Genomic DNA, 19,427 nt, shown 5'->3' on the forward strand with positions numbered 1-19,427 from the left:
GAAACAGCAGCGTGTGTGCAGGGGGAACACTTCCAATTACTCTAATTACAATTCTGTCTCTTGCAAGAGCTGCAGAAGAAACATCCTGGGGAGGGACCTGAAGGACTACGAGGACACCGGCGCAGCAAGACGCCGCCGCCTGCCTCCAACGCGACCACATGCTGCACCAACACCCTGGGCGAGGGTGCGGCGAGGCAGACGTCCTGCCCAACAGAGCACACCCTGGCACCTCCCCGTCATTCTTCCTTCGGCGCACGGCATGGTCCGGGGATGCTAAATTTAGCTGTCTCCCCGTTGCTGCAGCAACCAGCGCCTGCTCCAGCTGCACGCCGAGTGGAAAGAGCAAGCTTCCTCTGTAATGTAATTATGCACTTGCTACTTCCCCGGCAATAAATACCGTAGTTTGGTATTTGTCTAGAAACAGTCAACTGATTTTGTTGTTGTTGTTGTTCCCGAAGACATCAAGGCTCAGTTTTGAGCTCCGCGAGTCTCCCACCTTAGACAGCTGCCTGAAAACGTACAGGGAGAACTGCTCATTTAAGTGTAATAGGGAGCCGCAGATTATAAATTGTCACTTTAAGTGCTCAGAGCACAGGAGAGGAGCAACAGCAGTGTCTAAATGCCATTACCAGAAATGGCATCCATCTCACGCCGCTGTGTTTATCATAAATAAGAAGTAACCGACACACCAAGACGCACTTGTGCTTTCTGCTTACAGACCTGGATGTAAAGCATGTCAGCTCTGCTCTACTCCTGGATTTGTCTTGGGACGTAAGGCCATCAAACCGATACTCGGATACGTAAAAATGCGCACTGTGGGTGCAGGATGCTGTAGCGTGCTACGTTACTGCTGTGTACTCACACAGCGCCCGCCTCGAACCAGTGAGGAAGAGCGATGGGATTCCCAGTCTGGATCCCTCTTCTAACCTGCAGTCCCACGCGAGCAAGGCATGGGTGGCCCACGGAACAGCTGAGTACAGCTACCAGCCCTTCACGCTCCTGGATTCGCTGGACGTCCACGTCCTCCTGCAGTAACAGACCCTTAGCAGTGTCATGGCTGCGCAGGGGTGGGCAGCTGCACACCTGGGTTGTGGGCACTGCAGTCACCTGCCTTTGCAAAACCAAAGGGAATATGGAAGGTTGTTCCATGTTTGCTCAAGGGTACTCAGAAGCAGAAGTCAGGCAGCAAACCAGGATCCTGCTTTCATTCAAACCATCTCACCTGGTTTAATACTTAGTAGGAAAACAGGATATTCTCTAAGTGGAATATACATCTTTCTGTTCTGTGAAGCTGAAGGTATCCATCGGCCAAATGGATAACTACGACATTTCTTTAGACAAAGAAGAAACTGAATCAATAAACTGTGGTTAGAGCTTCAAAGTTGCACAAATTCATATCAACAGCACATTAATCCTCAGAAAGCAGAATGGCTTTAGTCATGTTGGCATCTTCAGGGGGACGGTGGTTTCACAAAAGCCAGGTCCTTTTATCTGTCAACTACAGGACATGGGCGAAGAGTAACTTTTGACTTATGAACCTTGAGTAACTGCTACTATTGCAGTGCAATCCTCAACCCAGCTTTATTGAGAAACATCAACTCCCACATCCCCCAGACTCCAGGGTTTTTGTTTTTCTAATTCAATTTTCTTTGCATGAAATAAACTCTCTTCTGCTTCTATTCTTACCTAAGCCAAAAAGTCCAGGCTTGCCATCACCCTGATGTGCTAGGTACCAGCTCCCCAGACTGGCCACTAGCTCTGACAGTTTGTACTCACAAAGGAACAGTTTTAGATGTGAAGTACTCGCTCTCCATCTGCACAGCACTTACATAATTGAACCATGATCTGCAACGAAAACTCCCAGAGAGCAGGATGATACAAGATATTTTTCTTCCTCCCCTTGATCTGTCCTATTTTGAGGTTTGCCCTGTATATACACTCCTCCTATAGTATTCACTTGGAGGTAACAACGCGGCGACTAACATGCACTGCTTGTTCTACGCGGCTTTCCTCAGCGCTGTGAGCGCAGCTCAGCCCTGACCTGGAGCAGCCCCCAGCAGCCGGGGTTAGCACTGCAACAGACAGCAAACATCCTGCAGCAGCCAACATCACCTAGAGAACAGCCTGGAGGTTGCACACCGCATCCGTGTCTTTAGTTTCACCTGGGAGCTGGCTGGGAAGTCAGTACACGTCTTCCGCAGCGACACTGGTGTGCATTAACTCTTATTTTAAAGAGCTGTTCTCCAATTCTACTTTACCAAATGATCACAGACTTTCCTCAATATACCTCCTACTGTATAATGAGAACATATTCTTTGCATCCATTTTACTTACAATGACTTAGAGAAATAGCCTTAAGAAGGTTATTCCCAGGAACTGTAACCACCCCCTCAGAATAGCAGGTTGTTGAGTTAGTGCCGATGAGTCAGACGGGCTTTTTAATTCTGTTCTAAAAGGAATCACCACAACAGTGGAGAAGGGAGAGGAAAAATAAAAAGGGAATCGAGTGGAAAAGGCTTCCACCGTCTGATGATTCATGCACCATCAGCGTGACTCACCCAGCATTACTCTGCCATTAAAACATGGAGACTAGGCTGATTAGTCACAGTAATGAATTTTTCAAGAAAGGATTCTCCCCTATAAATAATGATGACTTTGTCTGGATAGTGTTAGTGTGACTCACCTTTCCAGCATGCCGGGCAGCACCAATCGTGTCATCTGCAAAAAGAAAACATTCGTGATGGCTGAGAATGCAGACACCAGACAGCCAGAGATGAGGGAAGCCTCCCTTCCTCCCAGAAGCAGCTGCCACCCCCTCCACCCCAGCCAAGGCTCGGGGAAGCAGAGACCATACTTTGCGTGGGCAGTTTATTTTTATTCTACCTGGGTAACTTGGCTCTGACAAGTAGTGTGTGCACTGAAACCAGTGAACCGATCCAGCTAGTAGCAGAAGTACAATAAGAGTAAATAAAAATGCCTTCACCACCCTGCAGCATCCATGGCTCCTGAAGAACACTGAAACACCAGCATACTATGCCATGTGTATGACCTTTCTCTCCCCACAAAAAGCATCTGTGTTCCCTAAGACTGACCAAATTCACCACCCATGCCAAACCCAGGACAAAACGCAGTGCATTTCAGCTAGTCTTACTGAACTGCTGATGTTAAGTTAAAAAAAAAAAAAATCAAACTGGAGCAGCAAGAGCACTGGACAGAAGTACTGAAGATGAGCATTCTAGCTCTGGTAACCATGTCAATACATCTCACTGCTCAAACCAATCTCCTTTATTTTATAATAAATATTATTAAAGCTTTCTAGCATTAACACAGTAAGAATAGTTACCGTCAGAAGGTAGGCAAAAGGCATTTAGTTTGCTTCTGACCAAGGGCAGCCTTTGTGTAAAAGTGAGAGCATTACTGCAGTGGACGTACAGAAAATGAGTTCATAGGCTACTGCTTCAGTGGTAAGTTCTGAGCAGCCCTAGTTTTACAGCTGTAAACATTATCTTACATACAGAAAGCATTTAGGACCCCAAAACGTTATTCTCCTGATTACACAGATGTTGTCCACAATAAAAGAAACCTCCCTGGCTACTTCTCTCATGGGAGGGTAACTTCCCCACTGCTCTGCAAAGTGCTGCCTTCATCAGGTGTGAGAGCAATCCATCTGCAACCTAGCTGAAAAGATCCTCCAGAGCAGCAATCCTAAAACAAGCTTCCCAAACGCAGGGCAAGCAGCTCTGACGAGAGAAACAAATCAAGCATTGATCCAAACCTTGATGAATTTTCAGACAGCATGAAATAACTAATTTTCTAACACTAATTAGCATCCTAAAATATGAACTGAATCCAAAGTTTCTGCCTGTAAGAAATAATGTAGTAAAAGAAAAAATTCAGCTTGTGCCAAATACTACCCGGCCCCCAACCAACCCTGCTAACATGTCATACTACTGACACCACAGACAAATCAGACAAGAAACATACAACTTTAAATGAAAATGCTGTCCAACAAAGTTCTTGAGACAATGGTGGATGGGTGTGCAAGAAAATACTTAATGGCACCAAAATGCAACAGTATCCCTGCTGATACCAAATTAACATGATACCTTAAAATGTGAGATTTGAGTTGGATTGGAGGGGAAAAAAAATCAGCATATACAGAAGTACAAAGCACCTGTAAGCACTCTTATTAGAAGCAGCAAACCTGACTTACTGTAGCAAGCTATTCATATTAGTATCACTACTGCATTAACACTTACACGTGGTGGAATCTGCTTTTGTTTGCTTTTCCAATCGTAAAACGTACCATTTCAGGAATAAAGGAGAAACCACGAAAGGAAACTAGACTTCGGTTGATCACAGTCGATACACAGAAAGAGGCAGAGAAGGGCTGTGTTTTGTATTTTATTGGCACTTCTCATTTGGAATAGATTCTGCCATCAGCCATGCTGCGTGACAGCTTCGACAGGTCACTGTACGTGCAGGAATTGAACAGACCTTACTTCTATGGAGTGGGCTGTTGACACACGCACCTCTCAGCACTGCCCCAGAAGTCAAGCCAAGTTTTTCCAGAGGTGGTAAACATCAGAGCTAAACAGGTCTGATGCAACTTCGAAACAAACTCTGACATAACTATACTTGAGCTTTTTCACATAGTAATGCTTCAAAAGAGATGTGAAAGTGCCTATTTTAATTCTGTACGGATAAAGAATGATTTCGGCTGAGTCTAATACTAGCTCAAGAACAGCAGATCTTTTATCTGGTACAAGCTTTATGATCTCTACCACAGATCCCTTGGCAAAAAGCAGCATACTGCTACTTGCCTGTCAGGGCAGTATAATGCTGCATATCATCTTCATAGATTGACATGCGGACATGAACTGCAATTGCCTCCCCTTAGGCAACCCATAAATGGTTTGAAAAACTAGTATAGCATCTCCCATTGTAATGCAGAGGGGAACACATGCTTGAAACTTCATCATAAATCCTTACAAATGCATTCACGGTCTGAATCCCAACTGCAAGCCGACACACAGCTCTAAGCTTCGCATATTACGAAGCTGCTGGTTACTATTGCTACCCAAATGAGAGCACAGAAAAACATGCTACAATAACTAGTATTTGACTTACACAGGTTAAGAAACTATGAAGCCACTGACAACTGAGACATAACAGTACATACACAACACCAGTGGAGATGAAGAACGCTCTCCCCAACAGCTTGCTGTTACGTAGTCGGTTTCCAAAGTTCAGCTGGATAGGCAATCGTATTTCCCCTACAAACACCCCCACAGAAAAACACTGATGACAAAACTGGATTTCATTCTTAGCATCACCTCCACTTGTTTCCATTAAAACGAGCATTTTTAGAGAACTTTAAAAAACTGCGAAGTAAGGCAAAGCTGTTTTTCCTATGTTTTTACCTCTTGTAACATGTAAAGAGAAACATGAATATTTAATATCTTTGTGCAGTAAAAATACTGTTTTTTTGTTGTTTTTGTTTTTTAAAGAACTAAGAAACAGAAGGCAGCTCTTTGAGTCAGTCTCACCTCACCCAACCCATGGTAAGGCTTCCAGCAATGCAAGAGCACTAGTGTAAAAATGCCGGCAAAGCCTTCTGTAGGCACATTCAGATTATCTGGCACATCTCTACTTTATACACATGTATAAAATACTCCCAGCATCAATTCAAAGAAAACAAACTATAGCAAAAATGCAGTTTTTCCACTAATAACTGTGTCCAATTGCTTACATGATCTTTATTCAAAATCACCAAACCAGCCAACGTCTTTGTCTTCAACAGCCATAACCTCAGATACGCCATTATGAAATCGGCAGTTCAACAAGAAACTGATCAAGAACTAAATAAACGTGTTCCACATAAAGAATCAAAGAATCTAGGTGTGATTTAGAGACAGCCAGTTCTGCAACGGGGTGTAGTTAATAAATGCCAAAGCGCTGCAAGTCTGAGTCCGTGGGTATTCACAGGTAGGACACAGGAGAACTCTACTGTAGGGTTTCTTTCTCTGAAGACAATCTAATAAAGAAAGAAGAAAGTGACAGAAAAAAGTGACAGAAAACCTAAAAGAAAGGCTGGGAACTATCCTAAATAGCATGCCTTCAGTTGGGGGGTACTGAACTCACTTCAGATTTCCTCAGACAACCATTTTTCTGAAAGAACTACTGCTTTCCACAGAAATACCTGTGCTGCAGTTGAAACCATGGGTACTCCCCCAGGAGTCAGAAGGCTCAGGTAACTTCAGGCAGAGTAGCCAGACACCAAATTACTTAAAAACTGCCAGCTCAGCCAAAGAAATCTCTTATTTCTTTCTGAAAGTTTGAATTAGAGCAGAGTGAGAATGCATGTGCATGCGTGCGTCAGAAAAATTTGCTCAAGACAGCCTTTTTTATGTCAGAAGTTGTCAATACCTTGTTTTATATAGTCTGATAAAATCTTTGGCACACAAGCATGAAGCAGTAGTAGGGCTTCTTTCCCAATAATTTCACATATACATGTGTAAAACTCTGAACAACGCTACCACAGAGTTTGGAGTCTCCTTCGTTTGTTTTGGTAGATAACAGGACAAGGGCTATATTATTTTAAAGTCAACTTCTTTCACACAAACTCCTAGCTCGTAAATCCCAGGATGCTCGTAACAAGTGGGAGAGATTTATTAAAGCCAGTTCATCACTCTTTTAAAGGCGGCTGTCATATCTTGATGTTCATGCATCTGCAAATTAATTTATTACGTGCCTGCCAAGTACTGCTTACATTGTCCACTCTTCCTCTCCAGACCTATCTTCTACCTTTTTTTTTCTACCCTTAATTTTGAGAAGAAAAAAAAAAAAGGAAGACTACTTTAGTCTAGAGAAACAGAAGTTTCTATTTTCATCTGCAAAGACACACAGCCATATGGTTAGATTTACGTTCTGAAACAGGTGCTACACTTAAAGTTCTTATTAGAAGACAAACAAATAGTTAGAATTTATAACAATGCAATTTCAGGGTTTCTTCGGAAGAAATAAATTCTCCCATTCTTATTTATCACTGAATTGCAGCCTTTTCTCACTCTGATCCAAGCAATAGCACAGGAGCAGAGCTTAGGGAAGAAAGACGACTTGTGAAGTTCAGAACACCTTGAAGGTGATATTCACTCAGACTGCTATAAGCAGTAGGAAAAACTGATGTAAAATACTCAAAGTCATCTTTCACATCTTATGTGCCACAACTGTCATACAAAGCCAGAAACTTAATACCACTGTTCTATATTCAGAGACAAATCATTCTACAGTAAGATGTTATGACTGCAAGCCACTCTTTCCACTTCCAAAAGGTGTAAGGAACTGTAACGAAGCCTGTGCAAGTACAAAAAGGATGAAGCTCGAGAACTTGGGCAAGATTTTTATTTTGTTATCCAGCTAAGAAGCCTCCTTCAGATTTCATTCGCAGATCTGGGGTGAAGTTACAACAACTCAAAGCAACATAACCTTAATAAAGGTAAGCAATTCCCTGTGATGCACCCACTCTTGTACAAAACCATAATTGCTACCATAAGATAACTCACACTGCCCAGGCAGAGGATTGACAGAAGTTCACAAAAGCACCAAGCTATTTAACAATTAGTTAACTGACACTGTGCCTATGGAACTCTCCTGTGCAGACTTACTCTAAAAGAACTAGGGAATTATATTCATACACTATTAGTTAAATTGATCATGAAGCTATTCTCAGCATCTACTATTAAGTTTTCATAATGCATCTCTTTCAAAACAACAATTTCTTAATGCAGCTCATACCTGCCAGTTTCTACAAATATAAACTATTCTTGTTCGGCTCAGGGTAAAACCGCTGTCAGCTCAACAGAAAATCATACAATAATCCACGTGGCAAGGTCAGTAAGTAGAAAGGGAAACATAGGATATACAAGTGGAACTATGAACTTAACATGCTGCAACCCCTGTTCATTGTCAGTGACTTTCCATTGAGCAACACTTCTAGGAAAGTTTTCTCTATTTAGAACCTCAGACTTTCAGAGCCCAGTTTGCAAGGAAAACTCCCCAACTAAGCCATTTTCCCATTTGTGTAGGAAAAAAGATAACTCAAATAAGTTTCAATGCAATGTGTATTTCTCACAACCCCAAACCTACAAAAAAAAAAACACAAACACAGAAGTGTAGGGTTTTCCTAAAAAAAAAAAAAAGCTCACCCATTGCTTGTACTTTTAAGAAAAAACCCTAATTGCTTCCCCTTACCATTGCTGGGAGGTCTTTGTTGCAGCTCCCTCTCCTACCTTGCTGACTTTGAACCTAAGAGCATGATACACATCAAGCTGGGACAACTGCAGCACCTAATTTCTCCCTCTGGATCATTTCAGGGATATTCATGCCTACCTTCACAGAACACTTACTCCTCTTCCAAGTACTGGCAACTGCACTTCTCTGTCACCAACCTGCATTATCGACTTGGCTAAATCATCATCTTCCCTGCTTGATTATGACTTGGAATACAAATGTAAAAGTTCTCTTGACTAGAATGGTATAAGCGCACACATGCAGATCTCTTCTCACAAGTCAGTGTCACCGCATCCCTCACAATTATGCTCTTCTTGCTGTTATCCTTTCCAATATGCAATGAATGCAATAATTCACATATGGTTCTAGCAGGGGACAAGCAACAGTCATCTGACCTCTGGAAAGGTACCAGTATAGGTGGGGTATCAGGCTGAGCTAACCCATCTGAACACCCATGCCAGAGAAATATGATTGCTGGCTTTCAGGGTTACTGCTCCCCAGGCTTTTCTTCTTTCTATGCACAGGTCTACAAAAGAATTTTTTCCCCTCTTTTTCAAATAGACTAGCTTCATCCACTCCTTTCAGTTTTGTATAGGTTGCTGTTTGTTTTTCCCCTAAACTCCACTTCAGACTTTTCAAGCATTGTCTAGAGTCATTCCCTTGTCCTGCCCAGTATTCACTACTTGGTGCAATTCACCTTTCCCTCCTCTTCCATTAAGAGGGCAACTGACACCAGACCTCAGTTCAACACAGACTATTTATGTATTTTGAAGTCTTAAGCAAATTATAAGCTTCTCAAATACAATAATGATAAAAATCCTTGATCTTGTAGGCCTATTATCCTTCTGTAGTTGACACTCGGTAAAAAGCACAAGTAAGGTGATCAAGGCAAAGATTAGCACAGACTCCAAGGCATGTATGCGTCTGTAATTTACTCTCTCCCTTCCTCTGTTAATGCCAATTTCCAACCGAAGCCTGGCCTGCAAGCCTGAAAACCACATTCCCTCTACAACATAATAGCTTTCAAACCAATTCATCTCCTTGCTTAATCAAGCGCTAAGCCAGCACTCCCTCAACTATTTAGTCCCACTCGTTTTTCAGGAGAACACAAGTTTATGCCTCACTCCCAATGCAATTAGCATATTGTGATGCTGCAAACAGAAATAAGGCACTTGCTGTTTCTCACATACTTAGTAGCTCTTGTGACTTCCAAAGGAGAAAGAAGAGCTCCCTAAACCATGAGAAACTATTCTCTGTGCTTATTACCTGCCCACTTTTTCCACTGGACAGCAAGTCTGGCATCCCTAGCTCCCAGTACTTTAATCCAAGAGCCAAATCAAGTCGAATTGTTTTTCCAAGTGAAATCAAAGTCCGTTGCAGCATACAAAGGTGAAGCAAACAGAAACAGACAATGTTGATAAAAAGGAACTATAGAGGGCAACTATAATCTTGGCTCTTCAGCACTTGCTTGTTAGTGAAGAACCCCCAGACTTTTGACTTGGTATTTTGTTTAACACCAAGCAATGAGTTGTCTGCACCCCTGTTTTCCAAGATGTGGGTTTTACGTAGCTTGTCTTCAGTGGTTTAAAGGGCATTTTGAAGGCAGGTCACAGTAATCACAACATTGGATGCCAGATTGATTGAGCCCCAAAATTGCAACAGCATGGGGTTCATAGGTCACCTAATCCATCAGTGCTTTAAGGACATGACAGGGCTAGGCAGCTGTGGCAGGAAACACACTCTTAAACACTGGGGAAAGTTATATCACATTAGAGACTAGCACTGACATAAGGGTTAAGCAGCAGAACCAACCAGGCTGGTAATTTATCCTGGGAGGTTAAGATGGGTCTTCTCTCTGTGTAACCCCTCCTACATGAAGATTATCCCCTAGGAAATCCAGTGAGCTGCTCAACAAAGAGATAGATGGGTCAGAAGGGAAGGGGTAAGTGAGTGTTACATTTCAAAAATGCTTACACTTGTGGCAACAGAACAGACCTTAACATTTCTGCAGAATCCAACTATGCTGAATATCTTAAATTTCCCACTTCAAGCCTAAGAAGTGATTTAGCTAGCTATTTGACATGTGCCAGAAAAGTTGTAGTGTCCTACAGAGGTGTTGCTGATGGCATGTGGTGCAGGTTACTACAGAAGATACTACTTCATTTTAAGTACTGAGGAGGTTTAATCCCAAAGGAAATGAAGTGGGTAGGGTAGCTACGTTCCAGAACCTAAGTGGACAATTTTTTACCCCTGGATAAGAGATGTTATCACCATAAAACCCTGAAGTAACTGTTCACAGGGTTTTGTCCCCAAAACCTAAGCAAAAGGACGCACAGATTTTTCCTAAAATTGTCTCCTACCACGATTCTCTATTTCTATGGGTTCTCCTGAAAAAATGACTTACAGATGGTACATATCTCTAATGTGCTCCTCTCCCCAAAACAGTAAGCATCTGGCATGCCTACTGTTTAATTACACAACAGGCTCATGCAGGAGGAACATTTTCAAGCCTGGAAGCTTATGCTCAAACTCTGATTATACCCAGTAGCACGAGCTGTTCACGGTCAAGAAAAAGTTTTCAAACAAATGGAAAAATACTATTAACACACTAGCCTCACAGCAAATAGAGGGTACATTTTTACATATGTGGCAACAACCACATTATAATGTGAAGACGCTGACACACTGAAAATTTTACCAGAAAAGAAATTGCATGACTTTTTGTTGTTGTTGTTGTTAACTTTAGTTGGATATCACTGATTATAAGCACGGAAACTCAAAGCAGCGCTAATTCATTCTGGAAACCAATATAATCTGGCTGTGTCTCTGGAATTTTAGGTACATATCCAACAAAGCAGGCCTCAAATTATTCCAGTCTACCATCTTCAGAAGAACATATTAAAACAGCTCAGCTGAAACTTTCCTAGTCTAAGGAAACGTTTCCAGGAGGGCTGACACCCCAAATTCTTTAATCACTGAATAGTGCACTCCCTCTGCTGGCACAGTACAGATGTCACACCTCACCACTTTTCTGATTACACCTGGTGTAACTGTGTTAACATTAAAAAAAAAAGTCTGCTAAATAGCAACTGTAAGAGAAACTTTCAAAGGTGCCCAGCAATAACTGACTTCTCTGATGAAAGTCTTGCAGGAGTGCCACAAGACCCCATGGCCTACAAACCCTCTGGGCCAACTAAAATCGGTGCTTATCACATTAGCTGTGTTTTTCAACTAGAAAAGTTGCTGAAAGCCTACTGTTGTAGCATTTCTAACTTTGCAACAAGTAGTTAGTTCTAACATGTCAAATAAATGCACGCTGAAGTGAAAGCTAGCAGCAGGCTGCTCTCCTGGTTCAGTCATGCAAGGGTTGCATGTTTCACTGCTGTTGTTTAAACAAGGTGTGAAAATCCTACAGAGGCATTATTTTCCGAGGTCCTGCGCTTCCTCACTCAGAAACAAGACACCTACAGTTTAGACTCCCCTACTAGAGCACCATGTTAGATGAATTCAGTACTCGACCTAATCAGAACAGCTGCAAGAAAGCCAAATCTTTCAAGTCACCTTTGAAGCACCTAACATTTTGGCTTCGAGGCAGAAGGTTAACCCTCAGCTGCTGGAGATGCAAGCTTTTTGTTATGCAGAAGAGAAAGTTAAGGTTTAGCAGTGAATAATCACAAGGGAGTTTCTTTAGCACTGTTTCCCAATACACTAAGCGACCTCCTATGTCACGGTAAGCAGCTGCTATTAGCCCTGCCCATTGTTTAGCTTTGAAGTACAAGGATGACAAACTGACGTTTGAATGAACCTCCTTTTAATAAATGTTAAGCGTTTTAGCTTGAACTGCTGTTGATTTCTTCCCAACAGAAACATCAGCTTAAATATCAAAAAGGGAAATTTATACTTCAAAAGTTAATGCAGACTTCTGTAAATTCGTGTTTCCTTCTTCCTCTTGTATTTTACAGTAAACATCCATGTACCTTCTCAAACCAGCGTACAAAAACCTGACACATGCAGTGATCACGGTGCCTACCCCACAAAACATGGATACAGAGGGAGAAAAGTTAAGGATTTACGGGAAGAATCATACCAACAAGCGTGAAGAAGCATTAAGTTGTTGTTTTGTTTACGCACCTTGCTCTTCTAAATAGCTAAGAATTATCTTTGTAACAAATCATATTTCACACAACAATCAGAATATTCCGCTACAAGAATCATAAATTCTAGGTTACCCTAAGATGAAAAATGAACTTGTGGCCCAACAGGTGAAAGTAACTGCTTCAGACAACCGAATTAGAGTTGCATACTGGTTTTGAATTAAGACTCCCAGAACAAGTGCTGGTAACAGGTAGCTTACCTTACAAACAGACATGATGTTAATGTTGATCATTTTGTCAATTGTCTGCAAGAAAGCAAAAGATTTGTGTTTTGTTGTAAGCTTGTTGCATAACATTTACACACCCCCTGGGTTGTAAGTGCTAGGGTAAATTAAACCTTACTCTTCTACATCCACCTTTACTTTGTGCCTTCTTGCTTTAGTATCAGGAGCAGTGACAGACTTTCAGAGCAGTCTCACAATTGCTTTTGACCAAGTTTTATCCCTGAATAGGGACTCCTGCTAATAAAAACCAACACAGATATATCTCATTGACACTGCATTTCCTAACACCATTTGCAATATTTATGAACTTTAATAAATTCTGATATTTCAGACATGTTCATATATTCATGTTTATATTGTGCTCTTCACCACTTCATAACATTGTTTCAGTGCTTACTTTTCTAAGCAGAAAGCCCAAAACCACAATGTATACAGTTAGCTACAGAGGGTTTGGAAACAAATTCATGTACCAGTGAAAGTGTTGAAAACCTGCAATTACAAAGTACTCAATGCAACCACAGTTGTCTCTACATTACCAAACATCTAAAGGGGTCACATTTAAGTTTCAGAACAGTGTTCTGGAATATACAGCTACCATTCATGAGGTTGCTTAATTCCCTTCCATCACTTAAAAATCACCCCACAAGCTAAAGCAGCTCAAGAACAACAGCCAGATAAGACCATGGACAAGAGTGGTGTTCAGTTACTGACCAGAGCATCTGTCTGAAATAGAACTACACTCTGCCATTGTTCTTCATCTGACATATAAAAAACACTGCTCAAAAAACAGACTGCCATCATCTCAGTTGTACTATGTTGCCTATGTAAGGCTCTTAGAACCCTTTTGGCTTAATTCTAATCAGAGAACCTTGTTGGGTGTTTTTTTGTGTACCTTCACCAAATATCAGTACTTTTGCCTCAGCCATTAAGCATTGAGTGCTAACAATGAGAACACTGCAAAGCAACAGAAAAACCACTCACATTATCCAGGTCTGGAACATCAATGAAATATTCAGGATATGAATACGAAATTCCCACGTTGTTTACTGAAATGAAAGCAAGAAGTTTTATTCAAATTGCTTCAAATCTATCTGATTTCCGACGCTCTAAGCGCGACTTTCAAGTAATACTCTTAAAATGTTGCAGTCGAACCACTGTACCCCTTCAGTCAAGTTTCCTTAACTGCAAATCCACTTGTACACAAGCGGGGTGCGAGAGCAAGTACGCGAGGCGTTTTTAACACAAATGTTACTGCAGTTGTTCACATGGTGTCCCATATGTTCTTGATGCATTTCTATGGCCTAGCCCACCGCACGCCTCTCGTGCTGCTGCCCCCGGCGCAGCAGAGGACCACCTCCCCCGGCGGAGATGCCGTGCCGGCGGACGAGCTCCACTGCTGTAACAGGCAATGCAGCCACAGAACCAGAGCTTCGCGCCAAAGGAAAGCTCCCAGTGCCTGGCAGGACATTCGGTGAAGCCGTTCAGCATCTTTTTCGATAAATAAATACGAACCAAACAAAAATAAGAGGGAGAAGTCTCCCATTAAGATCCCTCAACACTTCCTTGGGACGTTCGCTCTGTTCCCCGCCCGTTGCAAGGCATGCAGGTTGATGACAGCTATGGGACACGCACCAAAGCCCTCCTCAGTCTTAGACTGGGGTGGAAAAACAACACGTGTGTTGGGTTTTGCCCAGGAGAGCCCCAGGAAGGAAATACACTGCTGCCCGCGAGCAGGACAGCAGAGAAGGGAGGACAGGAGAGGAGAGGAGAGGACAGTAGGTGGCAGCAAGAGCCCAGGCGCTGCAGCGCTCCCGGAGAGGCTGGGGGAAGGAGGAGGCACAGCTCCGAGTGAGGAGAAATCACATTAATGACAGTCTCCGTACATTAAGCAGCCTGTGTTTTTGACAGAGCCTCTGCCTTTAGAAATGGTTCCTGGTTTGCTCTCCCTGGGCGTTCGCAGACGTGCTACACGGAGATCCATCGCAGTAAGCTGCTCTCCTGTCCCCCAACACGCTCCTCACATCTGCAAAATCCCTCCCCATTGGCAGCATTAAAATTAACTGAGCGAATGTATTAATTACTTAAACCTGATTTTTTTTTTTCCTCCCTTCATCGCAACACTTCAGCCTGGCAAGGTTTTATTCTGAGACCTGAAACCAGCATTCATTCTCCAGTCTTAACCCAAGTAGTGGAAAACTTCTGCTATCATTAGAAAACAATGCAGCTCTGCAGCCTCAGTTTATTCAAACTTAATAAAGCAGATTGGTATGGAGACAAAAAACAAGCAAATGGGATCTCCGTTTCCTAAGTATCTGTTGTTCATCTTACGCAAGTGAATCTTGTGACATTTGGTTGCTGTGGCAACATTTTACATTTATATAGCGTCTTACACCCCAGAGAATCCTAAAGTGCTATATATGCTCAGCAGCACTGCTCACCTCTAGGGTACAGTCTACAGGGGGGTAAGAAACACAGTTAAAAGGTACTGATGCCTTTTTTTTTTATGTTGACAGTTCAGGTTGTGTTTTTGAATAGCCCCTACACCTGTGCCAAAAGCTGTAATTTTTACACCCAACGTGAAAGCTATTTAAGCATCAGCAGACGTTCAGGACACGCAGGCAACACGCAGAGGAGATTCTGGCACAAGTTCACATGCTTCATTCACAGATTCTCTCAAACAACGGCACTTTTACCCCAGACCTCTCGGTATATCTATGGAAACCCTTAGCTGATTTGTCATAATGTGCTTTAAAATTTTAACTTTTGGATAATCTTTAAAAAGAAAGGAATCGAGGAGAACAGGGTTTGACAAATTCCTAACCGATGTTTGTTACATTTAGAGACCTAAGTTTTAAAAAGGAGCAAGGTCCAATCTTGTTATTTCCAGAGCAAGAGAGAAGATTTTCCCCCTGGTTTTCATCCTATATTAAACCATTTTTCAGCCCATCTCTCTGGAAAGGATTTTTGCCATGAACTGCAGAAGAGTTTTGGGACTATCTTTGGTTGTTCTTTCTAAATCCAGCATATCGCCTATGACTTGTGTTACAGGGATAGTTGCACAAAATTCACACCCCTTACTAGAAACTGCGACCCAGTTATGTACCCTTCCAGTTTTAGCCATCGTTTTTCTACCAGATGATATTTTTCTGTAGTTTGGAACACTTTTTTTTAATGTTTTTTAGTTTGTAAAGGCATATTTTACCTCAAAAGAACTGGATAACAGGATAAGAAGCTGTCCAGCTCTAACTCGTTTCGAGAATCACAGGGATTTAAGAACAGCAAAAGCAAGATTTCCCACCTCTGCTTGTTTAACATATTGCTGTAGCTAGCACATGTTCGAAGTCACTGACAGACGCTGTTTTGAACACACAGCAAAAACATTATGCAAACTCTTTTAGCCTTCATACGTGGGTGAGAAGAAGCTTCCAAATAAGAAGTTTACAAGGATTTCAATCTGTAAGTTCTTTAGTTAGACTCAGTGCAACTATATAACCAGAAGCTCAATCTTCAGCAGTATATGTGGAGATTCCTGTGTCGAAGTGCAACGTTAAAAAAATAATTACCACAGATCATCAGCAACCGTGCTATACTGCCAAGGGTTCTCATAGATATTCTTCTAGATGAGACGCAAAAGAAGAAAATAAGCTGTAACCTGCGAACTCATCCCTCATGGTTCTTCTCATTTAAACCCATGTTTTTCCTCGCAAAGACATGCGAAACACAGATTTGCAAAAGCTGTATTCTTGATTACAACACATGCTACAGAATTTAAAATATAAGGCACTAAAGCATGAAATTTAATTGCCACAAAAAAAATTAAATATGGTCTTTCTAGAGTAGCCATAGCCTGTGCTGAAAAATTACACTGATAAGTGGTTTTTGTTAATACAGCTGTATCTGGGGAAAGAAAAAATCCTACGTATCATGTAATCTGATGATCTCAAGCATGAGACCTACTAAAATTGCAAGTGAACATCCTGCTTAGCCAGAAAAAAAGGCATCTGTAAACCTGCATTGGCAATGGCTGCAAGAAAATGGTGAAAGAACTCAGCTAGAGAATACACGACTCTCAAGCATTTAGTTGCTATTTTTACCATGTTTTTAGTCAAGGTGCTTGTGCAAATAACCAAGCTCTGTTTGAAGAATGCCATTTTCCTGTAGTAAGCTGACAAAAAGAAATTGAAACAAATTCACTGCTTTCGTGCCCGAAGCCTACAGAAAGTCAGATTTTCATGATTCTGTGCATCACCATAACTTTAGCACAGTCTAACAAATAAAAAAGCCTTTTCAGTTTGGATACGTACCTCACACAGTAAAAGATATGCTGAATTTTGAGATATTTACATGATACACTATTCTGTCGCAATTGCTATGTGACAGACAGCTTGCAACAGATCAGAATAAACATTAATTTTAATCCTCAAAGTTTCTTTGGAAATTATTTCCTTCAGAAAGAAAAAACGAGGTATCCACAGCTCTGTCATAACTACTGTACAGGCAACATGTTGGGGAGATGTTGGCAGCTGCCCTTACTCCAATTTTAGGTGGATTTGAATTTTTATAGTAATTAAATACTGGATGTCATGAGTTGCACGTACTCAAATCTGTCAGAAGTATTAGGGAGCATTCTGTGCTTCATCATTTAATTACAGCATTTTTAAATTGAGTTTTTATGTATACTATTTTCTTGGGCATTATTTGCAGGCATCATAAAGCAAGATCCATCTATTAGAAACAGAGCTCATATACAATATTACCACATGTGACAAATTTATTTTGAAATACGCTTTTAAAAGAATAGTTCTAGCTCCAATTACTGCACTTTGGCTTAGTAAAATGAGTTTTGGAGTAACAAAATAACTTAAACAGATGACATACTGGCAGGCATCTGAGCCACAGGACTTCATAAAAATGTCATGCCTTATGTTTAGCATGACAGGTTCCCATCCCCATACTGAGAAACTGTAGAAATCTAGGGTATGCACAGGTATGTGTGCTTCTGCCCCACAGTTCAGGTAAGATTCACGTAAACCACTGTTATGGCTAAATTCCTCTTAACACATGATAGACACCTTCCCGAAATGACTTCAGTTCTACACTCTGCGACGTAACGGGGGGATCACCTTGTCTTTTCAAGGACTCCCGTAACACCTACACTTCTGCACCGTCACAGGCCACGCTCGGGCGTATTGTGCTGCTGCTAGCAGAAGGACACCAGCTTCCCAACACGACCAGAACGTACTTAAAGCTTTTGAGACAGGAGACAGTTACTTGATGCTATATTCTAATGATTAAATTTCAACAGCTCTTTAATTAAAAGTTACCAGTTCTCCCACAGGGCTCTACTGCTAAGCTGAATCTAAGTATCTAGAGCTTGCTCGGATTCTGAGATGGCATTGGGTCAAGTAACTGTGCATGCAGTCACAAGCTAAAGGAGCCTTTAACAATTGCAGAATAACACACAAAAAACACTCAATAAGCCTCAGTTCCTAGAACCTGAGCACACATGCAAGCACCAGCTCGTGTAGTGCATCATCGGGGAGCTAAAAAAGCATATTGAGCATACAGTGACGTAGTCTTAGTCAGGCAAATGATTAGTTTTTGTGAATTGTTTTCAAAAAACTTTTAAATGTCAAAAAGTCAGTAAGCGTGTTGAAACAAAACACAGTGTGAAAGATTTAGAAAGACAAGATACAAACCTAAAACACCGATCTCCAGGCCTTCCAGTCCCGCTTTGATTCGATTGTAAATATCTTCTCTCTCTCCAAAGTCTGCCACGATAACTTTTGTTTCCACATCGTACTGCTCCGCTAGGAAAAAAAAAAAGTTATAAAGTTTGAAGTAGTTGAATTACCATTCAAACACTAATACTATATGTGGTTTTACACAACATTATTTTAAGTAGCTAATATTACACTAACATTTTAATGTCTTCAACAGGAATCCTCGAATTTTAATGTAACCTGCATAAGAAGTTTGCAACATTAAGCTATTTCTGGTGAGAACATGCATTCTCAAATGATTCAGCACGTTTTGTTTGTAAGGGACCGTGAAAATGGCAAGAAAACAAATTATACAGGTTTGCACGGAAGCCAAAAAACGCTGAAATCAGAAAATACACATACACAGCAGTGTCCAAGTACAACTTGACAAGGACACTTTCTTCCAGCTTATGGCAAATGGTAAACGAGTGGCTTCAGATCGAGCAAAACTGTTCTTTATTGCCCTCCATTTGCATTCTCACTTCCGATGCCATAAAACGTTTCAAATATTTAGTGTTTTGAACACAGTGAGAACAGGGAACTTGTGGGTGAACGAGAGCAGAGCTGTGAGTTCAGTCACTCCAAAACCATTCCAATATGCTTTTATCTCCTTCTTTAACACAACAGGGGAAATACATACAACCAACTGCATTTTGAAATAGAAAAGGGAAGCAAGTATATGAATTTCCTCATGTAAAGAGCAATTCTGCCTCCATCAAGCTAGATTAATTACATTTAATTAACATCAGTACGATGTCCTCTCGGACTTCAAAAGAACAACCCAGCAGCTTAACACTGAAGCATTTCTGAGTTTTGCTGCGCCTAACTTCCCACCCTGGCGCTCCCCAAGGTGGCTGTATACATCTCAGGAAGGATTTTGCAGCATTTTGCCCCTGCGGCCATTCATAAAAGCGGTGTCAATTTGAAGGAAAAGAATCATTCACAAAAAGATTAGAAGCAGCCAGCTTCCCGTGATGCTCTTTCCCATTCAGGGG

At 41.5% G+C, this 19,427-nt stretch overlaps 1 protein-coding gene across 1 annotated transcript in view; it reads right to left on the minus strand.

The window, feature by feature from the left end:
• The window catches only part of HSD17B12 (hydroxysteroid 17-beta dehydrogenase 12), a 76,072-nt gene that overhangs the window by 13,891 nt on the left and 42,754 nt on the right, over positions 1-19,427 (minus strand). The window contains 4 exon segments of the mRNA XM_066997592.1: positions 2,684-2,718; positions 12,647-12,691; positions 13,652-13,716; positions 18,370-18,480. Coding sequence (XP_066853693.1) covers positions 2,684-2,718; positions 12,647-12,691; positions 13,652-13,716; positions 18,370-18,480 — 256 coding nt within the window.

The sequence above is a fragment of the Anser cygnoides genome, chromosome 5, assembly GCF_040182565.1.
Source record: "Anser cygnoides isolate HZ-2024a breed goose chromosome 5, Taihu_goose_T2T_genome, whole genome shotgun sequence".
In the NCBI taxonomy this organism is placed as follows: domain Eukaryota; kingdom Metazoa; phylum Chordata; class Aves; order Anseriformes; family Anatidae; genus Anser; species Anser cygnoides.